The following is a 23108-nucleotide window of genomic DNA, read 5'->3' on the forward strand; positions in this document are numbered from 1 at the left end:
GGTTTCTGAATTCCTTTTCATTAGCAAATTACTCACTTGGAATTCTACTTTAATGTGACAGGTTCCAAATTTATTAAACTTTTCCTGAAATTACTAACTCAGAAAGATAGGACTGACTTTAAAATAAAACAAGTAAACATCTATTGTGTTCTGTATTCCTGAAATTTATCATTCACATGAGGATTACACTACAATATATAAATATATGTTAATTAACAAACAGAAGGTTAAGGGGTGACTTGGTTAGTCTATAAATATCTACACAGGGAACGAATATTTAATAATGGACTCTTCAGTCTAGCAGACAAAGGTATATGCTGGAAGGTGAAGCTAGACAAATTCAGATTATAAATAAGGCATAAATTTTTTGACAGTGAGTGTAATTAACCATTGGAACAATTTACCATGGGTTGTAGTAGATTCCCCATCACTGACCATTTTAAAATCAAGATTGGATGTTTTTCTAAAAGATCTGCCCTAGGAATTATTTTGGAAGTTCTCTGGCTTGTGTTATACAGGAAGTCAGACTAGATGATCATAATGATTCCTTAGAATCTATGAATTTGAATGTCCATTGTATTAACATCATATCTGTTTTTGAATTCCACTTTATTGTTCCTGTTACAACACTGTTCTTACTGAAGTATTCCAGACTCTTCCACAGAAGCATATAAAAATATTCAAATGCTATTTTTGTTCTGTGCTGTACAACTTCTAACATATGGCTATATATGTATCTTTTTTATGCAGATGTTCCTAGCCTCTGATCAGGGCCGGCTCCAGGGTTTTTGCCACCCCAAGCAGCAAAAAGAAGGTGTGGGGGGGAAAAAGCCATGGCAGCGTGATCGCGCCACTGCACTCTTCGGCAGCAGGTCCTTTGCTCCGAGAGGGAGTGAGGGACCCGCCACTGAAGAGCCAGACGTGCCACCCCTCACCGTTGGCCGCCCCAAGCACCTGCTTGCTGGGCTGGTGCCTGGAGCCGGCCCTGCCTCTGATCATTGGCCTCTCTCTCAGCACTCCCCTCAATATCATCATATTCAGTGCTAGAAGAGAACATGCCGGGGGTATGGAAGCCTCGGTGCATAGCCAATTCATTCCTTGCCCTGCCAAATACAGTGGAGGGGGGTTCTGCAGCACAAAAGATCCTTGTATGGCCCCTTTGCCAATGGCTGAGTTTCATCTCTCTTGCGCTGTATTCTATCCAACACTTTCCCCACATTATGCCCTACCAATTTTATATTAGACATTGAATCACAGGAAAAATTAGTTGTGAAACATAAAGGTGGTTTTTCTTGTGCAGGCATCCTGTAATTAGCTAAAGTTTTCTTCTCTTCACAGCAAGATATTGATGCACAAAACAGAAAAGTTTCCTCTTTGCTGCATGTTGTTGCCAGATGTTTCCACAAAACTTAAAAACAAAGTTATTTGTGTGCACTGGTGTATGTGACTTCATCCCTAATGACTTCTTCAAAATGCTGCTGATGCTGCTCCTCCTCAATTAAACCAGTTAAGTTTCCTCCAATTTCTTTATAAAGCATTTCTATTGTCTTATTTGTCACAGCATTTCAACCATTTGTTATTCTACTATATCCAACTCTTCAGAAAGCCTCTTCAGTAGAACTTAAACCTTTTCAGGATAATCTCCCACACAGCTGATGTCTTGTATTTTTTTACAAAAGAAGTGCAAACAAACGAACACACACCTCAATGTTTTGAAAATGCAAATCCTAGTGACTGCTAGATTCAGCACTCAACATTGTTCTTATTGCTCCAGTAAACACTATGGGCCAAATTCTTGCTGGTGTCACTAGGCACAGCTGCCTTGGAGTCAATGGATCTGTCAAGTTACACCAGCCCTATGTTTTGGTTCATTAGCCAGGTATGAACTTGCATTTTGTTCACTGTACAGCTATGATGAATTTGGTGGACAGGCTCATCATATGCAGGCTCTTGGCATTACTTGCATTTTATATTTGATTATATGATGAGATTTTAAGTTTCATTGTGCACATTTTCCTGTCTCTGATGAGCAATTTCCTTTCCCTACACAGTTATCACACATATTCTTCACTCTTTTGTTCCTTTTCTTTTATAAGTGTAGGCAGGAGGGATAGCTCAGTGGTGTGCACATTGGCCTGCTAAATCCAGGGTTGTGAGTTCAATCCTTGAGAGGGCTATTTGGAGATCTAGTTGGGGAGTGGCCCTGCTTTGAGCAAGGAGTTAAACTAGATAATCCCCTGAGGTTTCCAACCCTGATTATTCTATGATTCATATGTTTGGATAATCATGTCCCTTTCCCTAGTATAGATCCAGGTTGACCTGTTTTACCCCTATTTAGCTGGTTGAGTTCAATGCCAGACTTCCCACAAAAGCTTCAATTAATCTCCCGTTAAAGTCCATGGAAAGACTCCTAATTTCATTTGGAGCTGAGTGATCCTTAAGGATACCTAAGGCTCCAGCATGCTGGGGGGGGGCAGAGAGAGCAGACTACAGGGCTCTGTTGGAAAGAGGTTCTAGGGAAGGTAAAGATTCTAGAGCAGAAGAGGAAATTCAATCCAGAGATGCAAGATGGAGCAAACCAACAGACATAAGAGGGAACATCTCGGAGGTGAGGGGGGCAATAGAGAAGCACCAAAGTGAGTGCAGGTGGGAGCAATGGATAAAACTAACTGAGGCAGAAGGATATCAGGACCAGTGGAAGGGAGTAAGGACAGGGGAAGACATGGAAGAAGTGAAAAGTAAAATGGATTTGTACTAGCCTGAAAAGGATGAAGGAGAGGACCAAGGGTTGCAACTCCTTCCTCAGACACTATGACAGACCCTCTACTTGGATACTATGGTCCCAATTTTACAGGCTCATATGCACCCTTATGCTGGCACAGAGCCCCACTGAAGTTACCCAGAAGACTGTGAATGAGCTTGCAGGATTGGAGATTCGTAAGGATACTTGTTACTGTGCTTGTGAAAACAGCGGCAGGGGAACATTCTTTTTCCATTCTCGCTCACCTGGAAAGCTACTGATGCATGACAATGACTGGCTGACGGACATGGATGTTTATTTAAGAATTGACCTAAGGCACTTACAAACTGACAGGAAATACAATTGACCTCTTTGTAAGACAGCTGTGACCTTGAAGATTATTGCTCGTGTAAAGCATTAATAATTGTGCAATTTACTGCCTTTCATGGAGAAGCAGCAAATTTGCATAACTCTCATTTTCATAATTTTTATTTTCACTTTGCTTTGAAGTACTACTTCTCTTGCAAAGCCATAGGTCTACTACTAGCAGTCCTTGGTACTCAAATGTAAATTTGTTTTGTTTTTAAGAAGCTGTTGGGTGGCCTGGAGAATTAGTGGAAAGCTACTTATATTACCTTCCCCATTCTATTTGGAAGTATTATCAAGATGTTCTAAGCAAAAATAATAAAATCAATCACATTTTTGAGATCTAGTACAATTATTAACCTGCTTCCAAGTTCAAGCTCTTCATTTTCTAAAATTCTAAATAGCACTCATATAATTCCTGATATCTGCAAATATTTAATTAGTAAGTTTTTTTTGTTTTATGCTGCTTCTGCTGTTGTTTTGACAAAATGACCACTGTGTGTATTCAATCACCATGTGTTCATTTCCTATTCCTTTTATGTTAGTATATAGTTCTTATTATTCAGCATCTGATTTTTCATTCACATTACCTTTATTAATTACTGCAGAAGTCAGGAATGTCATCCGTGCCTTATCTGAGTGCTTTAACCGTTGTAACTTTAAATACTGTTAAATCAATCTCCTACCTAATATACTCTTAGGGTCTACTTTGTTCAGATAGGACTAATCATCTGAAACTTGTCCCCCCACTTCTTCCTCCGATTAATTACAAGCTGCCAATCCATTCTCTGATTTCATGAAGGTTTTGGAGAAGATAGTTGCTATCTTGTTTCATGAGCATCTCAGCAAATGATTTATATGAAAAACTTCAATCAGGTTTTTTCTATCCTAATTCTAGCACTAAGAATGATTTAGTTCTGTCTTCAGTGGCCTCCATTTCTGTGACTCATTTGTCAGTTTTACTCTTATAACTCCCTGTCAGCAGCCTGTAACTAAGGAATTTTCCTTCAGTATTTAAATTTATTTATATGGCAGCATTTTACTACTGTTGGTTTTCCATACTTCTAGTGTGGGTACTACATTTTTTCCCTGTTTATCTACATTTGTTTCCATTCACATTATGCATTTTTAAATTTCAAAATTATGTGTATTATGATCTGTGATTGATCATAATACACATAGTTTTGAAGTTTAAAAATAGGGTTCTCTGTAGAGCCCAGAAATGACAGATTTACAGAGTTTTTTTGGTTTGGTTTTTTGTTTTGTTCTTGGTGATCCACAAGAAAGTCCTTCGGTGCTTGCAGAAAGGCCTTTCTGATGTTCGTTCTAGAATATTGTAAATGCACACATCTTTTTCTCTGTAGATCACAACTATATCTTTAATGGTCAAATGACCATCTAGATTAAATACTATCTACATCCATACATTACATAATGAACTTTTGTTTAATTCCCTTATTAGGCTGTCAACATTATCAATCACTATCCTTGAAATATTGTTAGTTTTAGTGTCTCAAGAAATGAATAATCACTTATGGATTTTTTTTTATTGGTCTAATGTCTTGACAACTGCAAACCATTCGGATCTGTGGAATACTGTAGCAGCTCATGGAATAAGTTTGCATTCACCAGATATTAATATTTTTGGATATTTACCAGAAGTGGGCCCCAGATGGCATTACATCAGTTTTGAGAGGTTTCCAATTCTCTCACACAGAGCTATGGATTGACTTTTAATGACTCTAGGCCAAATTTTTCAGTGATGTCAGTGGAGTTTTCCTGGTATAACTGAGAGCAGAATTTGATTCCATACGAGGACACTTCATGGGGAAGCCACATTGGACGTCTGTGATCTTGCTTCCGCTTTTTAGACCCTGTTTTATACTTTTTTTCCCCCCAAGCCATTTACAACCTCCTCAGATTAAAACCTCTAAGCTTCTAGAAAGAGCTTTTCCCTCTTATTCTGATTTAACTGCTTATCCATTTATGGTTGCTGTTCTGTCTTTGGAAAAGTTTTAAGATGAACAAAAAGATACTCCTTTGAGTTTAACCTTTTAAAATTGTTTTTATATGTCATTCTTTTATAAAATAACACAAGACATTTGTGTGAAGAGTGTTGTTGTATAGATTTGATATAGTGAGCACCCAGAGGACTTAGGATACACCATGAATTCCACCTGGGAACTTAAAATCAAATAAGCAAATATCACCAGTATGCCTTCTGCTTAGGCTTGTAGTAAACAACCAAACTATGATAGCTTTTGTGTGGCCTACGTGAAATGAGTTAGTGGTCTTAGTACAGCTCCTAGAAGACTGGCATTCACATCAGGAAAAAAGTATCCCAGCTTAAATGCATTGGAACCCACATGGGCAATTTCAGCTGAACAGAAAGTCAAGGAGTGAACTGATGCACAGTTAGAACTGCATATTTGCTCTGGTTGTGACATCTATGCTAGATTCCCACCCCCCTCAAATTTCCCACTATAGCACGGGTCAGGTTTGATAGAGCCGTATTAGGAAGTGGTTCAGTGCAGGATTGGTCAGCATGCTATATACACTTCTAAAATGTAAGAATAAAATTGTTACTCATCTGACCACAGGATACTTACATATATTTTCAGTTCGAGTGTAGATTAGAGGTGGTAGAGTGGTACAAAAAATAGAGTATTGTCTTTAGTAATTAGAATCACTTCTAGGTGGTTTACACTTCAGGAACTCAAGCCTTTCTGTGTTATCTGGAAATCTGAAACTGCTGTAGTCACCGTTTACATACACTGCACAGACATACTCTGAATGCTGTCACACCTCACTAGACAATAGGAAGTGTTTGAAATTGTGTTTAACAGAGTTTAAGGCCAGAGGGGATCATTTTGATCATCTAGTCTGGTTACCAGCATAATGCACTCCATAGATTGTCATCCTGTGATTCCTTCATCAATCTCTAACTTCTCATTGAGCTAGAGCATAGCTTTTAGAAAGACATCCAGTCTAATGTATTACAATTTTATACATTAAAGAAGACAAGGTTTAACCTAAGGTTGACCATGACCACGACCACCCAATCTACACTAGTGTGTTAAAGTGCAAGTCAAAATGCATTAGCTAACACATTTTTCTAGCTTAGACATGGTCTAAGAAACTTCTGTACAGCGCTTTGAAGGAGAACAAAGGGACAAATCATGCATCATTTTGCTCAATCACATTGGATCACTTATGGTAGTAGGACAAGAAGCCATGTGAGCAAGATGTGGAAGGATGATAGCTTTATACTTCCACTACTCTGGAAGGCTTCCTGTGCATGAAGCTGTGGGCTCTGCACTAGCTCAGTCTCAGTAGCACTTGTAGCTAGCAGAACCATGAGTCGGTAATAATTTTTTCCTAGCTCCATTATACACTGGAAACAGACGTAGAGATATCCAAGTGGAGATGCAGTGAATTTTTCATCTACTTTATTGTATACAAATCTGTTAAAAATGAGCTTATTTAAAAATCTGAATGAATGCATGTGCACTGCAGTGACACTTGGACAATGAGCAATATGAACTTAATATTTCACCTAAAACAAATGTGAATTTCTGCTGCTGATTTGCAACTTTCTAGCAAACTGCGAGCTTTATGAACAGTGACCTGATAACACATACTCTGATGTTTAAAAGGTAATAAGCAAGGCATTGCACCACCTTGCAAGGTAATGCCTTGATTTGCTGATCATATTATATTACAGGAAATTACATTCAGATCTACCTAAATGTCCTCTTCATGTTAAAATGAGAGAGATTCTTTGCTCACTGTCCTACAGTGTTGTATAATGTTGCTGAGTGATGCTCCTGTATATTCTGTAAGCAAGTTAAAGTTTGTTTCTTCTGGATAAACAGTGAAATATTAGTATACAGTATTATTAATTTCCGAAGGAATGTCCTACACACTACAATGCAAAACCAGCTGAAAGAGCATTTTAGTGTGATGTTTTTAAACATATGTCCTTTGCTGGACAGCTTAGGAAGGTGGAAAGAAGCAGGAACTGGGGCACAAATTGTCCTCAAGAGAAGGAGTGGAGCCCTGTGCTATACTGTCCCAGTTCCCTCAAGCTAGCAGATGCCCATTTACATCTACTCTGTACATTTGGACTCTGGTTTTTCAGAGATGGATGTGTGTGTAGGACAAGGCAGTACAATGCATATAGCAGGGTATCAACACATCAGTAAATTGAAGTAGGCCTTCTATGTGAAGACCCAGATAATTAACTGCAATCATTCCTGATTTCCCCCCAAGAATTCTAGTGCTTCACATAGCCTCTTCTATGATTTATCTGTCTAGGTTCTCATATGGCCCATCATAATATCTGAGTGCCTGGTCACCTATAAGCACCTGGTAACACATTCCTCCTAACGTTCCTTCAATACTCATGGATATTGTAACTTTGTTCTTCCCTTCCCACCATTTTTTTGCTGACAGGAAGCATGGGGCATATGTTTTATTTTAGGTTACAAATTCATTGCATCATTCCCAAAAAGTGTAAAGGCTTGCACTGCAGTGACATTTCACATTTGGCAGTCCAAAATGGTTTTTAGGATAAAGATAATTATACAGAAATGTCTATAGGTTTTAAAGTGCCTTTGTCCAATAACTGTGATGTGAATTAATATGAAATTTACTCATTCTATGCATTTACATGGCATATTTAGATATGTATTAATATCCTCATTGAAAATGTAACATTTCAAAAACATTTGAGATAAAAATTTTGTCTGTTTTTAAGAGTTCAAGGCATTTTGCTGTTTGTCAATTTTTAGCTAAGAAACCCTCCACCCCCAAATATGCCCCCTCAACATCTAAAAGCATAGAGGAGACACAAATTTCTTTGCTTTCTGGCCACATATGTTAAACAACTTTAATTCAAATATTACTACAACTAGGGCTTACAATGCCTGACACACCTTGCTTGTGAACAGTACAATTCAAATCCAAGCATCATTTCAGCATTTTCCTCCAGTTTTTTCCCTGCTAAAAGAAAAGTCATTAATCACCCATGCTCATAGACTTAACCATCACTTTTCTAGAGAAATCAGAATAGATTCAGATGGCTTTCTGACTTACAATACTCACACAAATATTCCTGTATCTCTCAGTTATCCCCTGTAGAGGTATGAGACCAGAATGCTTTATTTGAAGGTCAGCTTCCGAAATCAAGAGTAAATGACCAAGTCTCTCATTTTCTACTAACAGTGAAAATAGGAATTTTTAAAATCTAAAAATGATGTCATGAACCACATGGGCCTGCAGATCTTAATTTTTTAATAGAATCCGTTTCGACATGCTATAATATTCCTTTTTATTTAACATCAGCAAGCTTAGGAAGAGACACTAACAATATAGTAGAGAATTACAGGTGCCCTAAGTACAATGGTGCTTAGATAGAAAGAGAGAATTATGGCAAAGATTTTCAAGATGACTACTGATTTTTTTGTGCCTAACGTAAAACAATTTAAAGAAGCCCTATTTTTCAGAGGGTGCATAGCACTTATTAATCACTTTTGAAGACTATGGCCAATTGTCTCTGTTAGTTTGATTGTCATCTTCATAGCTGGACAACTGCTGCTTTTTCACACTCACAAATGTATCAGTCAGCTCCAGGAATTATAGCAAGTCCACCAGAAAAAGAGGATCACCTGCCTTACACATCCAAAGAGGCAACACATTTCCTATCATCTCTTACTTCTCAGGGGCCAGTATACTTTTGGGATATTGTGTTTAGCGTCAGTGTTTTTCTTTAGTCTTTGTTTCTCTTTTGCAGTTTCTGATCAGCCTGTGTCCTGCCTTTGCAGTGGGATGAACTTGATGGTCTAGCTGGGCTCCAACTTCTGTGATCCCCAAAACAAGGTGAATAAACTTTAGCTGCTAATTTGAAAGGCATATCCTAGTATGTGTTCTTTTGTTTTGTTTTTTTACTATTTGAGCAGTATCTCTTCACTGTTTTACCCTCTACTATCTTAGTTCATCAGTTCAGAGTTTGTTGTAGCTACTTCAGTGAAAGTAGTGTACAGACCATCCACTTCTGTGGAAAAATCTACCTAAATCATGGTTTCCCCTCTTGGCAATTCCTGCTACATATTCCATGAAGGCAATGGTGTTTGGAGCCCTGCAGAGTTTGCAGATGCAAGGCCTCCGAAACATACACATCCAGGGGATGCACAGAGGATCTGTGGAGAAAAGTGACAACTGCTGTCTTTACACTTCATCATTGCTGCCTCCTGTTGCCATTGGCTAAGACCTCCTGCAGCTATTCATCAGCAGCCACAGATAGGGAATTAATGCAACTCCCACCTGAACCATATACATTCCCAGGGATTTCAGTGCAGAAATGTGGCCAGCCTACAGAAGACTGAAGTGAGAGGACAGTGCCATCTTTCTCTGTTTAATGTAGATGACTGAATGTAAATTGAAACAGTATCTAAGGGTTTTAAGGCCTCAGTGTGATATCCCTTATATGCAATGAAGGAGTGGCTCTTAAGAACAAACTTGATTCCCTGTTCTCATTGTGTTACATTGCATGATGATGTGGCTATCAGTCCTAAATTCAGTAAAAAGATGTGAGGTGGTGACTAGCTTTTCTGGCACATTAGTTACAAATCCAGATCCATTTTGAGGTCTCAGCTGCCACTTCAAAACCAGAAGAAACTAATGTAATTGCTTATATTTTATAAGTTAGTAATTATTCTCCTCTGAACAATCTGTCCTGTATATACAGTAACAGGACATTTGTGGTTTATAGAAGTCCTTCTATAGTTACCTGCATTGATTGATAAATTCAAATGTTGGCTGTCAATAAATGTTTTATACTTGCAACAAACAAACATCAGAAACTTTTATAGCTGGTGTCTGCCCCTCCAACTGTTCAGAGCCCCAACTCAAAGGGATATCTGTAGGATCCCAGAGAAAAGAGAGAATGATTCTGTAAAGAGTGGGGCCATTTCTAGGAGGAAGGGAGCAAGCCTGCTTGATGAGAATGACTAAACTGTGATTACGAGGAGGCAGGTCCTCGGTGTCTCCCCCAGTCTCCTTTCTCTCCACCACTCTCTTCCCTCCACACATCATTTTTTATCTTTCTCCTCCACGTTTTATGCCCCATACATACCCCCTCCAAGAATTGGACTCTTGTTCTCTTCAGCTCAAGTTTTAGTATCCCAGAGTTGTCCCCAAATATACCCCATTGCACCACCTATTCTGGACTTTCTCTTCAATGCTGCCCAGAGCATGCAGCAGAGATAGTGCTGCTACTTTGAAGAAATGCTCTTTAGTGCTACTGAAGGTAGAAACATATTAGGGCTGAAACAGTATTTGTCCGCCATCTAGCACTGATTTCCCTGACCCCGCAAGATCTGTTAATCCGCTTCAGGGGACAGGCTTGACTGGTAGCTCCAATAGGAAGAAGTGGGAGCTGTCCAGAAGACAAACAAAAAATTAACTTGAACAGAAAAATCTGTTTAAGCGGACAGGTTTGATGATAGTGCAGCATCCAGGACCAGATGTCAGAGAGAAAGTAGTGACACACAGAGAGCGTGATTTGGTTGCCCTTAGCATTGAGATTATAGTTGAAACCATAGGAATGGATGAGTTTGCCTAGGGAAAGACTGGAGGAAGAAGAGGAGGGGATGGAGGACAGAAATCTGAGGGACAGTGAGAGGGAGGGGAAGAGACGGGATGGAACCACTGGTAGAAAATCTGGTGAGGTAGGATCAGAGGACAAGGCAGCCACAACAAGGGATGCGTGTGTGAGAGAATAGGTGAAAGAACAAGGAGTGATTAACCTTACCCAAAGAAGCTGAAAAATGAGGAACACAGATGAGGGGTTTTAATGTTCAGATACCTACAGCCCTGCAAATCTGCAGATCATTTTTGCGGATTCAAATTCTGTATCTGTGCGAGGCTCTTCAGCTACCCTGGTGACAGGCATGCTGGAAACACAATAAGTGACAGAGATATAAAACCTTCCCAAGTGCAACAGGGAGAGGAAGAAGCAGCCTCCCCCGATGCGAAAAAAAAGGGGGGGATATAAGCCGCTTGCAACCTTCTTTCCCCCCCCTCCCCCCCCGCAAAAAGACGGAGTCTCTGCCACCTCCCCTAGGAGTGGGGGTCTCCACAGACCCAGGAGCAGCCCTGCCGCCCCTCGGGCTCCCTCCTTAGCCCAGGAAACGATAAAGTGGAAAGGGGAAGAAATGGGGCCGCCGGTGGCTTCCCCTCCAGTGACCAACCCGGAGAGCCGAGCCAGCCCGAGCCCTGCGCAAGGCCAGCTCCGCCTTGCCTAGCCAAGCTCCCCCAGCGGCAGCGCTGTCCTACCCCCGCCCGGCCAGCCCCCGCCCCGTCCCAAGAGCAGGCAGCGAGCGGGGGGCAGGAGCGGAAGGGGAGCGAGGCGAGGGAAGCCGCGGAAAGGAACTCGGGGAAAAGCCGAGAGTTTGTCGCGGCGGGAAGGGGGACGAGGGAGTAAAGCGGCGCAGAGGGGAGGGCGCAGTTGGGCGGCTCGGCCAACAGGTTGCACCGTTCTCCCGCGTCCTTCCCCGGCTCTGCCCCGCGGGGCCCTGCGAGCGAGCGAGCGCTGACCGCCCCTCTCCGCCGAGCGAGCGCAGCGCAGCTCCCCTGCCTCCGTGCGCTCCCGCCGCCGCCGCACGTCTGGGAGGAGGCGGCTGCCGCCGTCCTCCATTTTGTGGCGGGGCCGAGCGCCGCTGGAGTCGCTGGCTGCCCGGGGCAAGGAGGGACGGTCCGTCCGGGCGTGAGGCGCAGACGGGAGCGGGCGAAGGCGGCTTAGCGCCGGCTGAGGACGGCGGCAGGGGCGGGAGGAGTGTCTGGGTAAGGGGGTGGGCGGCAGACTCGGGTGCGGGGCTGCTCGGGCCGGGTGGGATTTCGGGCTCTCCGCTCACGGGGGCGGCTGTTCCTCCCCCTCCGCTCGCCCCTCTCCACTCCTCCTTCCGCACGCCGACTTGTTTATTCCTCCCCGGTCGCCGCCGCGGCGGGAGCCATGGACATGGGTGGTTAGAGGCGCCAGCGCCCCCCCTCCCGGACAAGGTAAGGGGAGTTTGACGGGGGAAGGGGGCTCCGAGCCGCACGGTGGGGGGGAAGGGGAGTAGCGGGGGGAGGGGGCCTCCCGTTTTGGCGACTCCTCAAACTTTTTGGGAGCTGTGGGGAGTCGCGTGCTCCGGCGCGGGGGGGAGGGGGTAGCTCCGCCAAGCGCCCCCCCCCCCCCGAGTCTGTCAAGAGCCCGGGGCTGGGCTGGGTCGGGGAACCCGTCCCTTCCCTTCGGGCCGCCCGCGTTACTGTAAATCGTCCTCGTTCAATCTGGCGGTGGGACGAGTAAGCCCCTGCCCGATTCAACACCTTCGAGATCCCGATTTAAAGGCTTCTGGGGGGGGGGGAGGTTTTGGACACCGCAGATGGTTTTGTATGTGTGAGGTTTATTTCCTCCCTGAAGATTTGGAGCGGGGGGGGCGGGGGGAGTTGAGCCCCCTCCGTCCTGTTTGGCTTCATTGGTTTATTTTATTGCCCGATGTTCTCGGGATCGATGAAGAATTCCCTTCCGGCGAACCAGCGTGGCCGCTCGCTTGATCTTTTCCTGGGGTTGGGGGGCAAAGGAAGGGAAGAGCCAAGAGGGGCTGGAAAGCGCCCGAGTCGGCGACTTTTGTAGCGCTCGCTGGCGTTATTTGGCAGAAGTGGGCGTGCCAGGAGGAAGCTCAACAGGTCTTGACACATTTTTCCTCTGAAAACGGCTCTTCGTAAAAGGGGATTTATTTCAGTTCTACGAGCCTAAATATTAGCGCCCCCCCCCTTAATCTCTCCCACTCCCATTTAAATCGAATCGTGCAGCTAGTTTTTTTTATTTTTTTTGGCATGCTGGTTATTTTGGACGGTTTATTGCGTTGTGACATTGGATTTTTGCAAACTTGTCAAATGCAATAACTCCAGTTCTTTCCTGCTCCCTCCGCCTCCCCTGCTCCCCTCCCACCACCACCAGAACCTGTTTTCCCCCCGATTTATGTTGTGGCGTTGACTTTAAATGGCCGAATAATAGTTTAGTGTCGCTTGAAACTTTTAAAAGAGAGGATGTTACTGAAGGACTCGTTTCGATTTTGCACTCGCTGTTTTGGTTTCGAGTTCGGTGGCAGCTGTCAGGAAAGCAGCGTGGAAATACAGTAGGCAGCATTTGTGTGTTTGTACGTACGTACGTACGTACATGTTCTCACCTAAACACCCTGCAAGCGGTGGGGAAGCTAGAAGATTCTTCTGTGCAATATTAAATTGTATTTTAATGCTTCATGTTAACTTTATTTGGGGAATAAGATAGCTCACACTTTTGAACTTCTGGGGAGAGGGGGAGGGTTCATCCATACAATTACATTTTAGTCCGTGTTGCCTTAAATTGACATTTGAAAATATTTTTGCACATAACACACTGCTATTGACTGTTGATTGCAGTCTGAACTTTTTGTGTACAGAAAGCATGGGCTGCTTCATACAGCAGTAGCAGGGTGGCTTATTTTCCTGATCAGTATGGGCACCAAAGTGAGGAGGGTTTAAAATTAAGATGGATGTAAGTTTATTGTGGACAATTTAAGAGATCATAATATGCTAATTATTTCAACATCTTAAGTGAACGGCAATGAAACTGATCATAAGCACAAATTTTAGGGAAGGAAGTATGCATGGTTGAAATTTACATAGTAGTGTTGGATGTAATCAAAATAAGACTTTATTTTTCCTTTAGATGTTTATTGGAAGATCAGGAAATGAGGGTTGTTGTTTTTTTTTTTTTAAAAAAGCTTCCATTTTGTGTTCAGATTTCAGGGTATATAAGTTACATTTGAGAACTCTTTGGGAGCAGTGATCATCTGATTAGCAAACTTTCCATCTTTTATATATATATTTTTCTGCTGGAAAGGTTACAGTGGTAGATCAGAGAGCGGTAATAAAACAATTGGGTTGTGTGTCTAGTCAGGCAGTGGGGAATTTGTGAGGGAGCAGTTGGAGAATTCTGACATTGATTTACCCATGCCAGCAGATGCATCTGAACTCTCTAGAAAAAGGGGAGATTTATTTGGAAAGGGAGGTCGTAATAACATATTCTCTTCTAAAAAAAGAAAAGTGCATTTGAAGCCTAATTAAGGTTTTAAAAAAACAAACATAAGCAATTGTAACTTAGTTAATTAAAGACATTATTAATCTGATATTCCTTCAATTGGACAGATGAATAGCTGAGATAGGTGGAATTGTGAAAAATTAATCTTGAGGGAGGGAGGGGGCAAAGTCAGTTTGCTTGCTATTACCACAGAACCAGAGTTCAGAAAAGCTTTTAAATATAGTTAACATTATAGTTACCAGGAGTCAAATTTGTTCATTGACAGCAAGAAATGTTTGATTTTACACAAGCCTATCTGCTGTGGCTAAACTAGGTTCACCATGCTGCTAATCTGTGTTTCTTGTGTTGTGAAAACATTTACTACTGTGCTAACTGCACAAATATCTTTCTTCTTTTAATAGCCAGTGTTAAAATAATGGACCCCAAAGAATCACTAAGCCCCTCGGATGGGGAGGAAGCAGGGAAAAATGTGCACTTCAGTGACAGAGGAAGAAGGACTGTGATGGACTTTCATTCAGCCTTCAGGGGTGGAGCTACTGTCAGGGCTCCTGCATCTACATCTCCCCTGCCTGCGTCTTCTCAGTCGGATTCTAAACATCAGCCTGTTTTGGGTGACTTTTCAAAAGGACTAGTGAGCAATGCGCCTCAGCCGGATCTTTCCAAGGCAGTGTTGCTCTCAATGGGACTCTATATGGGGGAGACAGAGTCAAAAGTGATGGGAAACGAACTTGGATTTCCACAGCAGGGCCAAAGTGGCATCTCTTCTGGGGAAACAGACTTCAGGCTCTTGGAAGAAAGCATTGCAAGCTTGAACAAGTCCACAAGCCTGGCAGAGGGCTCAAAGGGGACAGTATCTCTCGGGGTGCCCCTTGAGCAGGATTTCCCGATTATGGCTAACAGCAGTCTCCCTTTAGGCCAGGCTGGCACTAATGGGGGCAACTTGAAGTTGTTTTCTGAAGACCAAAGCACCTTTGATATCCTGCAGGATTTAGAATTGCCACCAGTGTCACCAGGTAAGGAACCAAATGGGAGCCCATGGAGACTGGACCCATTGCTAGATGAAGGGGACTTGTTGTCTCCTATGACTGCGGATGAGGCATTTCTCCTGGAAGGAAATGCAAGTGAAGATTGCAAGCCTCCCATTTTACCAGACACTAAGCCTAAAATTAATGAGCGTGGAGATCTTTTACCCAGCCCCAAAATGCAGATGCCTCAAGTGAAGAAAGAAAAGGAAGACTTCATTGAACTCTGCACCCCTGGGGTAATAAAACAAGAGAAAATGGGCCCAGTTTATTGTCAAGCTAATTTTTCTGGGTCTAACCTAATGGGTAATAAAATGTCTGCCATTTCTGTCCATGGTGTCAGTACTTCTGGAGGACAATTGTATCATTATGACTTGAATACCGCATCTCTCTCTCAACAGCAGGACCAGAAACCAGTTTTTAATGTCATTCCGTCTCTTCCTGCTAGTTCAGAAAATTGGAATAGGTGCCAGGGGTCTGGGGATGACAATATGACCCCCTTGGGAACCCTGAACTTTTCTGGCAGACCTGTTTTCTCTAATGGCTATTTGAGGTAAGAGTAGTTTTATTTCTAATTTTATTAAAATATTAGAAATATAGCTATTCAGCATTGTAATTTATATGTGCTGATTTTTCTTTAAAGTTCGTCATCTTTTCTCTCTCATTCGTAACCCACGGTTTTCATAGCAGACTTCATTTCTCATACGCAGTATAGAAGAAAAGTGATTTTATTTGTTCATCGATGGGTGCAAGAAAATTACTGGCATCCTGTTTATAAAGCACACTACAAGATAGATTACTTAAGGGGGGAAAATGAAGACTCAATAGAGATCTGCACAAAATGATTCAGACCAATTTGTAAGCATATGCAAAAGCCATTTTACTTTCAGGAATTAGGGGTTTAATAATTATATCCTCTTTATTTGGTGCTGAACAAAAAAAAAATTTGCTTGTTGGGAAAGTTTGTAGAGTTAGATTTTAAATCGAACTAGGTTTATCTTGGTGGTGTATTTACAGTACACAGGACAACAAAGTATGAAATCCATAGCAGTTGTTTGTTTAATAGCAACATATAAAATATAAGGGTATTGCAGTAAGATTCAGCTGCATCTGGCAATCCAGGTTTGCAAAATTTAACTGTGGAACTGAATCATAGGAACATTTTGATTCACAAATAAAAATAACCATTTTGTTAAAATCGATACTAACATTCCAAAAGTTATTTTGGGATGGCCATTTTAAAAAAGTATCTGTATTCCTGAATTAAGGTCTCTAATGGCTGGAAAATAACACTTTCCACTCCTTGATGAGAGACATACCATAGTGCCAACTTTTTCCCATACTTTTTCAGTGAGCAGTCATCCATTTCCTACTTACCCATTTACACTACAGTAGGTGCTTGACCTAACCTTAGTAGGGACACCTGTTTTTAAGTGGTATGGCTTCAATAGTTCTTTATTTCTTACACAGTATACATTCATAGGAACATTTGTTTAATGTGTCTGTCTCAATGAATTATCAGCTTTCACTGAGTTTTTGTGTAGTCTGTTTTAGAAATCTACAACTATTGGCTTTATGCATAAACAGTTTTTGTGAAGAAAACCATATTTATCATTTTTTGGGGGGGAATTTTTTATTTTAATACTGTATTCATTTTCTGCTAGTTACAAGTTAGTGGCTGGAGATCTTACTGGTGTACAGTAAGTTGCATCTTTTCCATTCACATTGAAATGAGACATAATTTGCTTATAGTAGTTTTTTTGTTTTTTCAAATATGTGTAGTTGATGGTTCAGGAAGTGACCCTTTTATCAACTTTGTTCATGGAATTCCTTGGCAATATTATATTTTTAAAAATAAATGTCTTTTTCTTTGTAAGAGTTTTACAGCAATTTGTAGTGTAAAGAACCTGGGAAATTTCAGAGAAAGCTACTAGAATTATACCAGAATGGAAACACTGCTCTTTGAATATTTAGAGTCCTTGTATTATTCCTTTTGATAAGTTAGTTAAAAGTATTTTGTGGTAGTAGCCCTTGAGACTGTTCTAATTTCCTTGCACATAAAAAATAATCATATGTTGCATTTTATGGTGACCATTATAAAACCAATATGTAATCGAATAAGAAAAAACAAAGCTTTCAAATTTGGGATTTTAACTTCAGTAGACAAGTGTAGAAAAATCCCACTGTAAAGATCCACATGGGAAATAATAATCTATAAATTAATGCTATGTAGTTGTCAGACCACCCTTATAAGGTTTTTTCCTGCATCGTTAGTGGATTTTTTCTCTTTTTTTCACTTTTATATTACGGGGTGAAGTTAAGGATGACTACAGTTTGGTTGTTATGGATAGTTCACATTTATATATGTTTAGGAGAAATACATTAGTTGGATGTATTTATGTCACTTTTTAGTATTATATTTTTAGTGTTCTTTTTTAGTAATTTGTGTGTATAATGTATCTAGTCCAAATTAACTAAAAAGAGCAGCATTTCATATTTGTTGCTGCTGCTACTGTGAGGCAGACTTGAGCAATGTGTTTAAAATTTTCCATTGGGAAATACTGTATTTCACAAATCAAACTCCATACAAGGGTCCAGTGGAGCCCCTTGAAGGATGGGACCCATAACAGAAGGCAAGGTGGATTGAGTTAAATCAAAGCGATTGAAATCACTGATTTTAATTGGGTTTTGCATTTGTACTTTCTACTTATTTGCCTAAAGAGAGATTGATTCTCATTAGTTGACAACCATTAAAATATGTTGTTTGCAACTAAATATAGCCTTTACAATAGATTTGGTGGTGCTTTTTGCCACGGTGGATTTGATTTATATCACTAGTCAGGAAGACTCCCTTTAATCATGGATTTCTACATAAAAGTGCATTCTTGTTGGTAGTTACCAACCTGAAGATCCTGCATGTTCAGACATGTTCCTTTCATCATCTTCAACGCAGCTTCCTCCTGAGAAGGAACACTTCTCATGATATTGTTTCATTCGGGCAACCAGGCCTTGCATTTCTTTGTTGCACTGTTTGCATTTAGCACGCATGCCTGTCTTACCACAGGTAGAGGAACTTCATTAAAATATTACCAAACTGGTCTCTTTTATGGCCTGCTGCCATTATAGGTTTTCCCTTCTAGTGAGAGAATGGTATGGTAAATCTCAAATCAATGAAGGCTACACTCAGAAAGACATCAAGGCTTCTGGAATATGCTGCTCAAACACTTTCACTTTTGTTTCTCCTGCCTGTCCCTCCCTTCTCATATTTATCTCCAGACTTCTTCTCCTTGTCCAGATCTATTCTGCCCCCAACAATCTTCTATTCATTGAACTTTTTTTGAAACTTTGCACTTTTAGAGAGAGGCAGGGGATTGCCTCTGTGTACACAGATTTGCAGAGGGACAGTAGAGTTGAGGTCTGTTATTTCTCACCTCTATATATTATTTATTGATTTATTTAAAAACATTTTTGCTGTTATCTCTGGAGTCACAAATCCACAGTTTGAGAACTGCAAAACTAAGCATTTCTGATGGTATCTTGTAGACTGAGCACTGAATCCCATTGGGTAGATAGAAAGATTAACCTAAGTAATCTATACAGAAGCCCCTGGAACCCCATAAGATTGGGTCCCTAATCCATGAGCTATTGGAACTCATTTACAAAATTTTTCTTAAATATTACATGAATATATTGTCTCATATGATAGAATTAGAATTTATAATCCCTATTCCAGTATGAGATATCTTTGAGCTATAATGTGTCCTAATTAAAACTATGTTTAGGTAGTTTTTTTCTCAAAAAGCATTTTATCAAAAAATCAGATTTAAATTTTAAAAAAAAATGATTTATTTATTTAAATAATTTTTATCCACCCTGCGTTTTGCTAACCAGGAAGATGCACATCTATCACAGAAGCTAATTTGGATGGAAATTCAAATTCAATTAAAAATGCCCTAAAGTGGCATTTTAATTTTTTTATTAAAGAAAACTACCTTAAAAGTGTTTATACATACATAAGAAAAAAAGTTTAACAACATGCATTTAAAACAAACTGGTTTATTAAACAAAGTATCATCTGTAGTTCGTGACCTAAACTGATTGTTTCTGATCACCATGTTCTTCAGGATTTTAAAACTGATTGATCTCATCCTCTCACACCTAGTTTTAAAAGGAAAAGAAGTTTTCTGCTTTTTCAACTCCCAATTGGTTTCTTAACTTTGCATGAAATAGTCATTGAATCGAACTAGCTGATTAAACTGAATAATCTCTCTGGACCTGCAGAAGAGGCTACTGCGGTCAAAAACTGATTTAGCACTTCAGCAAACTCTGGTTCCAGTTCAGTGGTCTGACTTTCTTTAAAATTTGGCAGCAAACCTACTCCTTAATATTTTTTGTACTTAATTTAAATGATTTGAATAGATGTAGGCCTTAATATAGGTTGTCACTTTCAAATTTAATTTTAAATAGTTGTTAAATTGATCTGTATTTAATTTAATAAGAAATCCAATTTTATTTTTTTAAATTATCGATTGTTTTAATCCACCCTGCCAGATAAGAATCTATAGGGTTGTAGCCAGACATTAGCCTTGACCAATGCCATCTTCAGAACAAAACCAGTAATCCATCATTGTTCAAATGACAAATGGTTTATTTAAAAGTGCTGACATTCCCACTTCCCACAGGACTTCATTACCTGTCATTAACTCTTTCTTTCTTCATACTTTGAGATGATGAATTTCCCCCCAAATGAATTTAATTAAGACAGAGAAAGGAAAAAGAACTTTTGAAACCAGTAGCTGGATTTTTGTCAGTAAACCTCAAGTCTCCAAATGCCGTCTGAGGGGGAGGTGAGGGTAGAATGCCTTCTTACTGTGATTTTAAATAGACTACTAAAATTGTGAATCCAGTCCCAGAAATATGTTCTTTATTGTGTTTTGTTTTGTTTATTCAATTGAAAATGAGACTGTTTCACTATCTTGTTTTTTAAAATTGTCCTTTAGTCTCTAATGAGTTTTAGGTGCAGTACTGTTAAAATAATAGAAATTCTGTTTCTTAAGTGTTGACATAGATGTGTAGGCCAAGCTTTTGCTAGTTTAAAAATTGATACTTTAAAGACAAGACTTGCCAAAGGTAAAAAAAATATATAGTGAGGCTGGTCACCTGTCACAGAAATAAAGAAATAGTTGCCAAGAAGCCTTTACTCTCCTTATTTCTTGAGAAACTGGTTCTTTTAGGTCAAGGTTGGGATTTTGACTGTACTTACTATATTGATGGGGTGGAAGAGGAAAATAGCTAAACTTATGTTCCAAAAAAGTGCTTTGTCAGTATTTTAGTCTATGGCTTGGTTTACTCTTAAAACTTATACCAGCATCTTCATCAGTCAGGGATGTGAAAAGACTACGCAACCCTACTGACGTAGCTGTGCTGACAAAAACCCTAATATAGCTGCAGCTATGCTGACAGAAGAGTGATTCTGTTGGCATAGTTAACGTAATTTGGAGAGGTGGTGTTCCTACACCGTTAGACAAACACCTTCTGTTGATGTATGCTGCATGTACACTAGAGGGTTATGCTGGCATAGGGTCTTGTGTAGACACATCCTCTTTGGTTTTTAGCACAGTTAATCTGTTAAGTATTGATTAAACTTATGTTTTTTGATCAAATGGTATTTAATCATGTCGTTTAATGAAAACACTCAATTCTGACTTGGTCCCTAAGGTTGAAGTCTTGAATTGGGGTAAGGCAATTTTTAAAATATTTCAACCTCTTAGCATATTGTCTTACAGGGCGATCAGTGGTAATCAGGACTTGGAAAAGTCCATTTGCCCATGTAGAGTATAAAGCTTCAGAAGGTGAACGCTGTCAGTTTTCTGCAGAATCTAAACTTTAAGAAAATTCTAGACCTTATAGTTATGAAAATAGCCTTCCAAAAGAGAACTGGGTGTAACTGATGCAGTACTGTATTCCTAAGCCTGCAGACAGTGTGCTCCTTTGCTTCTGCTGCTCCTCAAAGCTTTCCAAGCTGTAGCACAGCAGCTTTTCAACTACTGATGTTCAGAAGCTTGTGGAAGCAGAAAAACTGACGAGTCATAAGCATGGCCATACTGGGGCAGACCAAAGATCCATCTAGCCCAGTATTCTGTCTTCTGACAGTGGCCAGTGCCAGGTGCATCAGAGGGAATGAACAGAACAGGTAATCATCAAGTCATCCATCTCCTGTTGTCCATTCCCAGCTTCCAGCAAACAGGTTAGGGACACCGTTCCTGCCCATCCTGGCTAATAGCCATTAATGGACCTATCCTCCATGAATTTATCTAGTTCTTTTTTGGACCCTGTTATAGTCTTGGCCTTCACACCATCCCCTGGCAAAGAGTTCCATGGGTTGACTGCATTATGTGAAGAAATATTTCCGTTTATTTGTTTTAAACCTGCTGCCTATTAATTTAATTTGGTGACCCCTAGTTCTTGTGTTACAAGAAGGAGTAAATAACACTTCCTTATTTACTTTCTCCACACCAATCATGATTTTATGGACCTCAATCATCTCCCCGCTTAGTTGTGTCTTTTCCAAGCTGAAAAGTCCCAGTCTTATTAATCTCTCCTCACTTATATTCCTCTGCTGCTTATGAAAATTCTGAGCATCAAGGGAGATGAGCTGTAGCTATTAGTTGGGCAGGAAGAGTCAGAAATCATGCTGAAGTGGAGGAATTAGTTGAAAAGAAAGAGGAAATGGATATAAGCAATTGAGAAGATACACCTTGATTCTTACATTTTCCCCTGGATTTCACCCCCCTTTTTCTGTATTAAACATGGTTGGGTGAATATATTCACTAAATATATTTTTCAGTTAACTTTACTGAATAATTTATTTGTGTGATTGGCTCAAATATATGCCCTAAATACCAGTGAAGCTTGTTGTACAACTATCAATAAATACTTTGTACAGTTCATACTGCCCTAATAAAAAAGTTAACTTCCAAAACCATTACATTGACAGTGTTACACTTAAATTCACTACATGACTGTGCTATTCCTCTCAGATGCAGACTTGGTTCTGTGGGACATAGCATGGTTTAGGGCTTCATCCTGTCTAGAAGGCCTGGAGCTAGAAAGTTGTGTACACTTTTTCAAGCCTTGCTGGTCCTAACGTTGGTAGTGCTTCTGTTGTTATGCCCTGGATCTGCTAATCTCTCCAATGCTAGAAGACACTGGGGATAATGGCTAATGGGGAAGGAGAGAAGAGGCCAAAGACCATAAATGAAGGAAAAAATGGAAATGTATGTCCCATTAGGCACAGTTTCTCTGGTCAGTTGCAGTCGAGGTGTTGCCTCCAAAAACAAACAAACAAACAAAAAAATCCCATGTGGGTTTTGGCAAGAGGAAGGAATAGAATAATTGGGAGAGGCATGAGTCACCTGACTTCAGGTAATAATAATAATAAAAAAAGGGGGTTAACATGTATTTTTTTTTTAAATGACACGTTCTCATGTTGATCTCTAGCGAGTCTTCTGACATGAATTTTTGCTGCCTCCTCCCTTACACGCATCAACTGCGGTCTGTCTTTTTGGTGCCTAGGTTCTGCTGCTAGCTGCCTGACTCTTCAAAGCTAATTGTTTCAGGAAATTCAGCCTCACAATATGTGAGGGGCTTTTAGAGTAATTAGTGCTAAAGAGAGAACTGAAAACATCTTTAACTGAGTACTTGGTGGCACACTGGGTTTTCAACATTCTATTTATATAGCCCGCAGTGTATAAAAATCAGAGTCCTTAAAGTGATGGGCTTGATAGGGGAAAATGTGATCCACCACAGGATCTAAGCACAACTCACCATTTTCTCATAGAAGGCATAGGTGGAC

The 23108-nt window shown here is 40.4% G+C and overlaps 1 protein-coding gene across 1 annotated transcript in view; it reads left to right on the plus strand.

Annotated features, from left to right (window-relative positions):
• Nucleotides 1–12006: 12006 nt before the first annotated feature.
• NR3C1 (nuclear receptor subfamily 3 group C member 1) overlaps nucleotides 12007–23108 on the plus strand; it is a 150031-nt gene continuing 138929 nt past the window's right edge. The window contains exons 1-2 of the mRNA XM_045027234.1: nucleotides 12007–12166; nucleotides 14633–15806. Coding sequence (XP_044883169.1) covers nucleotides 14647–15806 — 1160 coding nt within the window. The 5' untranslated portion in view covers nucleotides 12007–12166; nucleotides 14633–14646. The remainder of the gene's footprint in view (nucleotides 12167–14632; nucleotides 15807–23108) is intronic.

The sequence above is a fragment of the Mauremys mutica genome, chromosome 8 (genome assembly GCF_020497125.1).
Source record: "Mauremys mutica isolate MM-2020 ecotype Southern chromosome 8, ASM2049712v1, whole genome shotgun sequence".
NCBI lineage: Eukaryota > Metazoa > Chordata > Testudines > Geoemydidae > Mauremys > Mauremys mutica.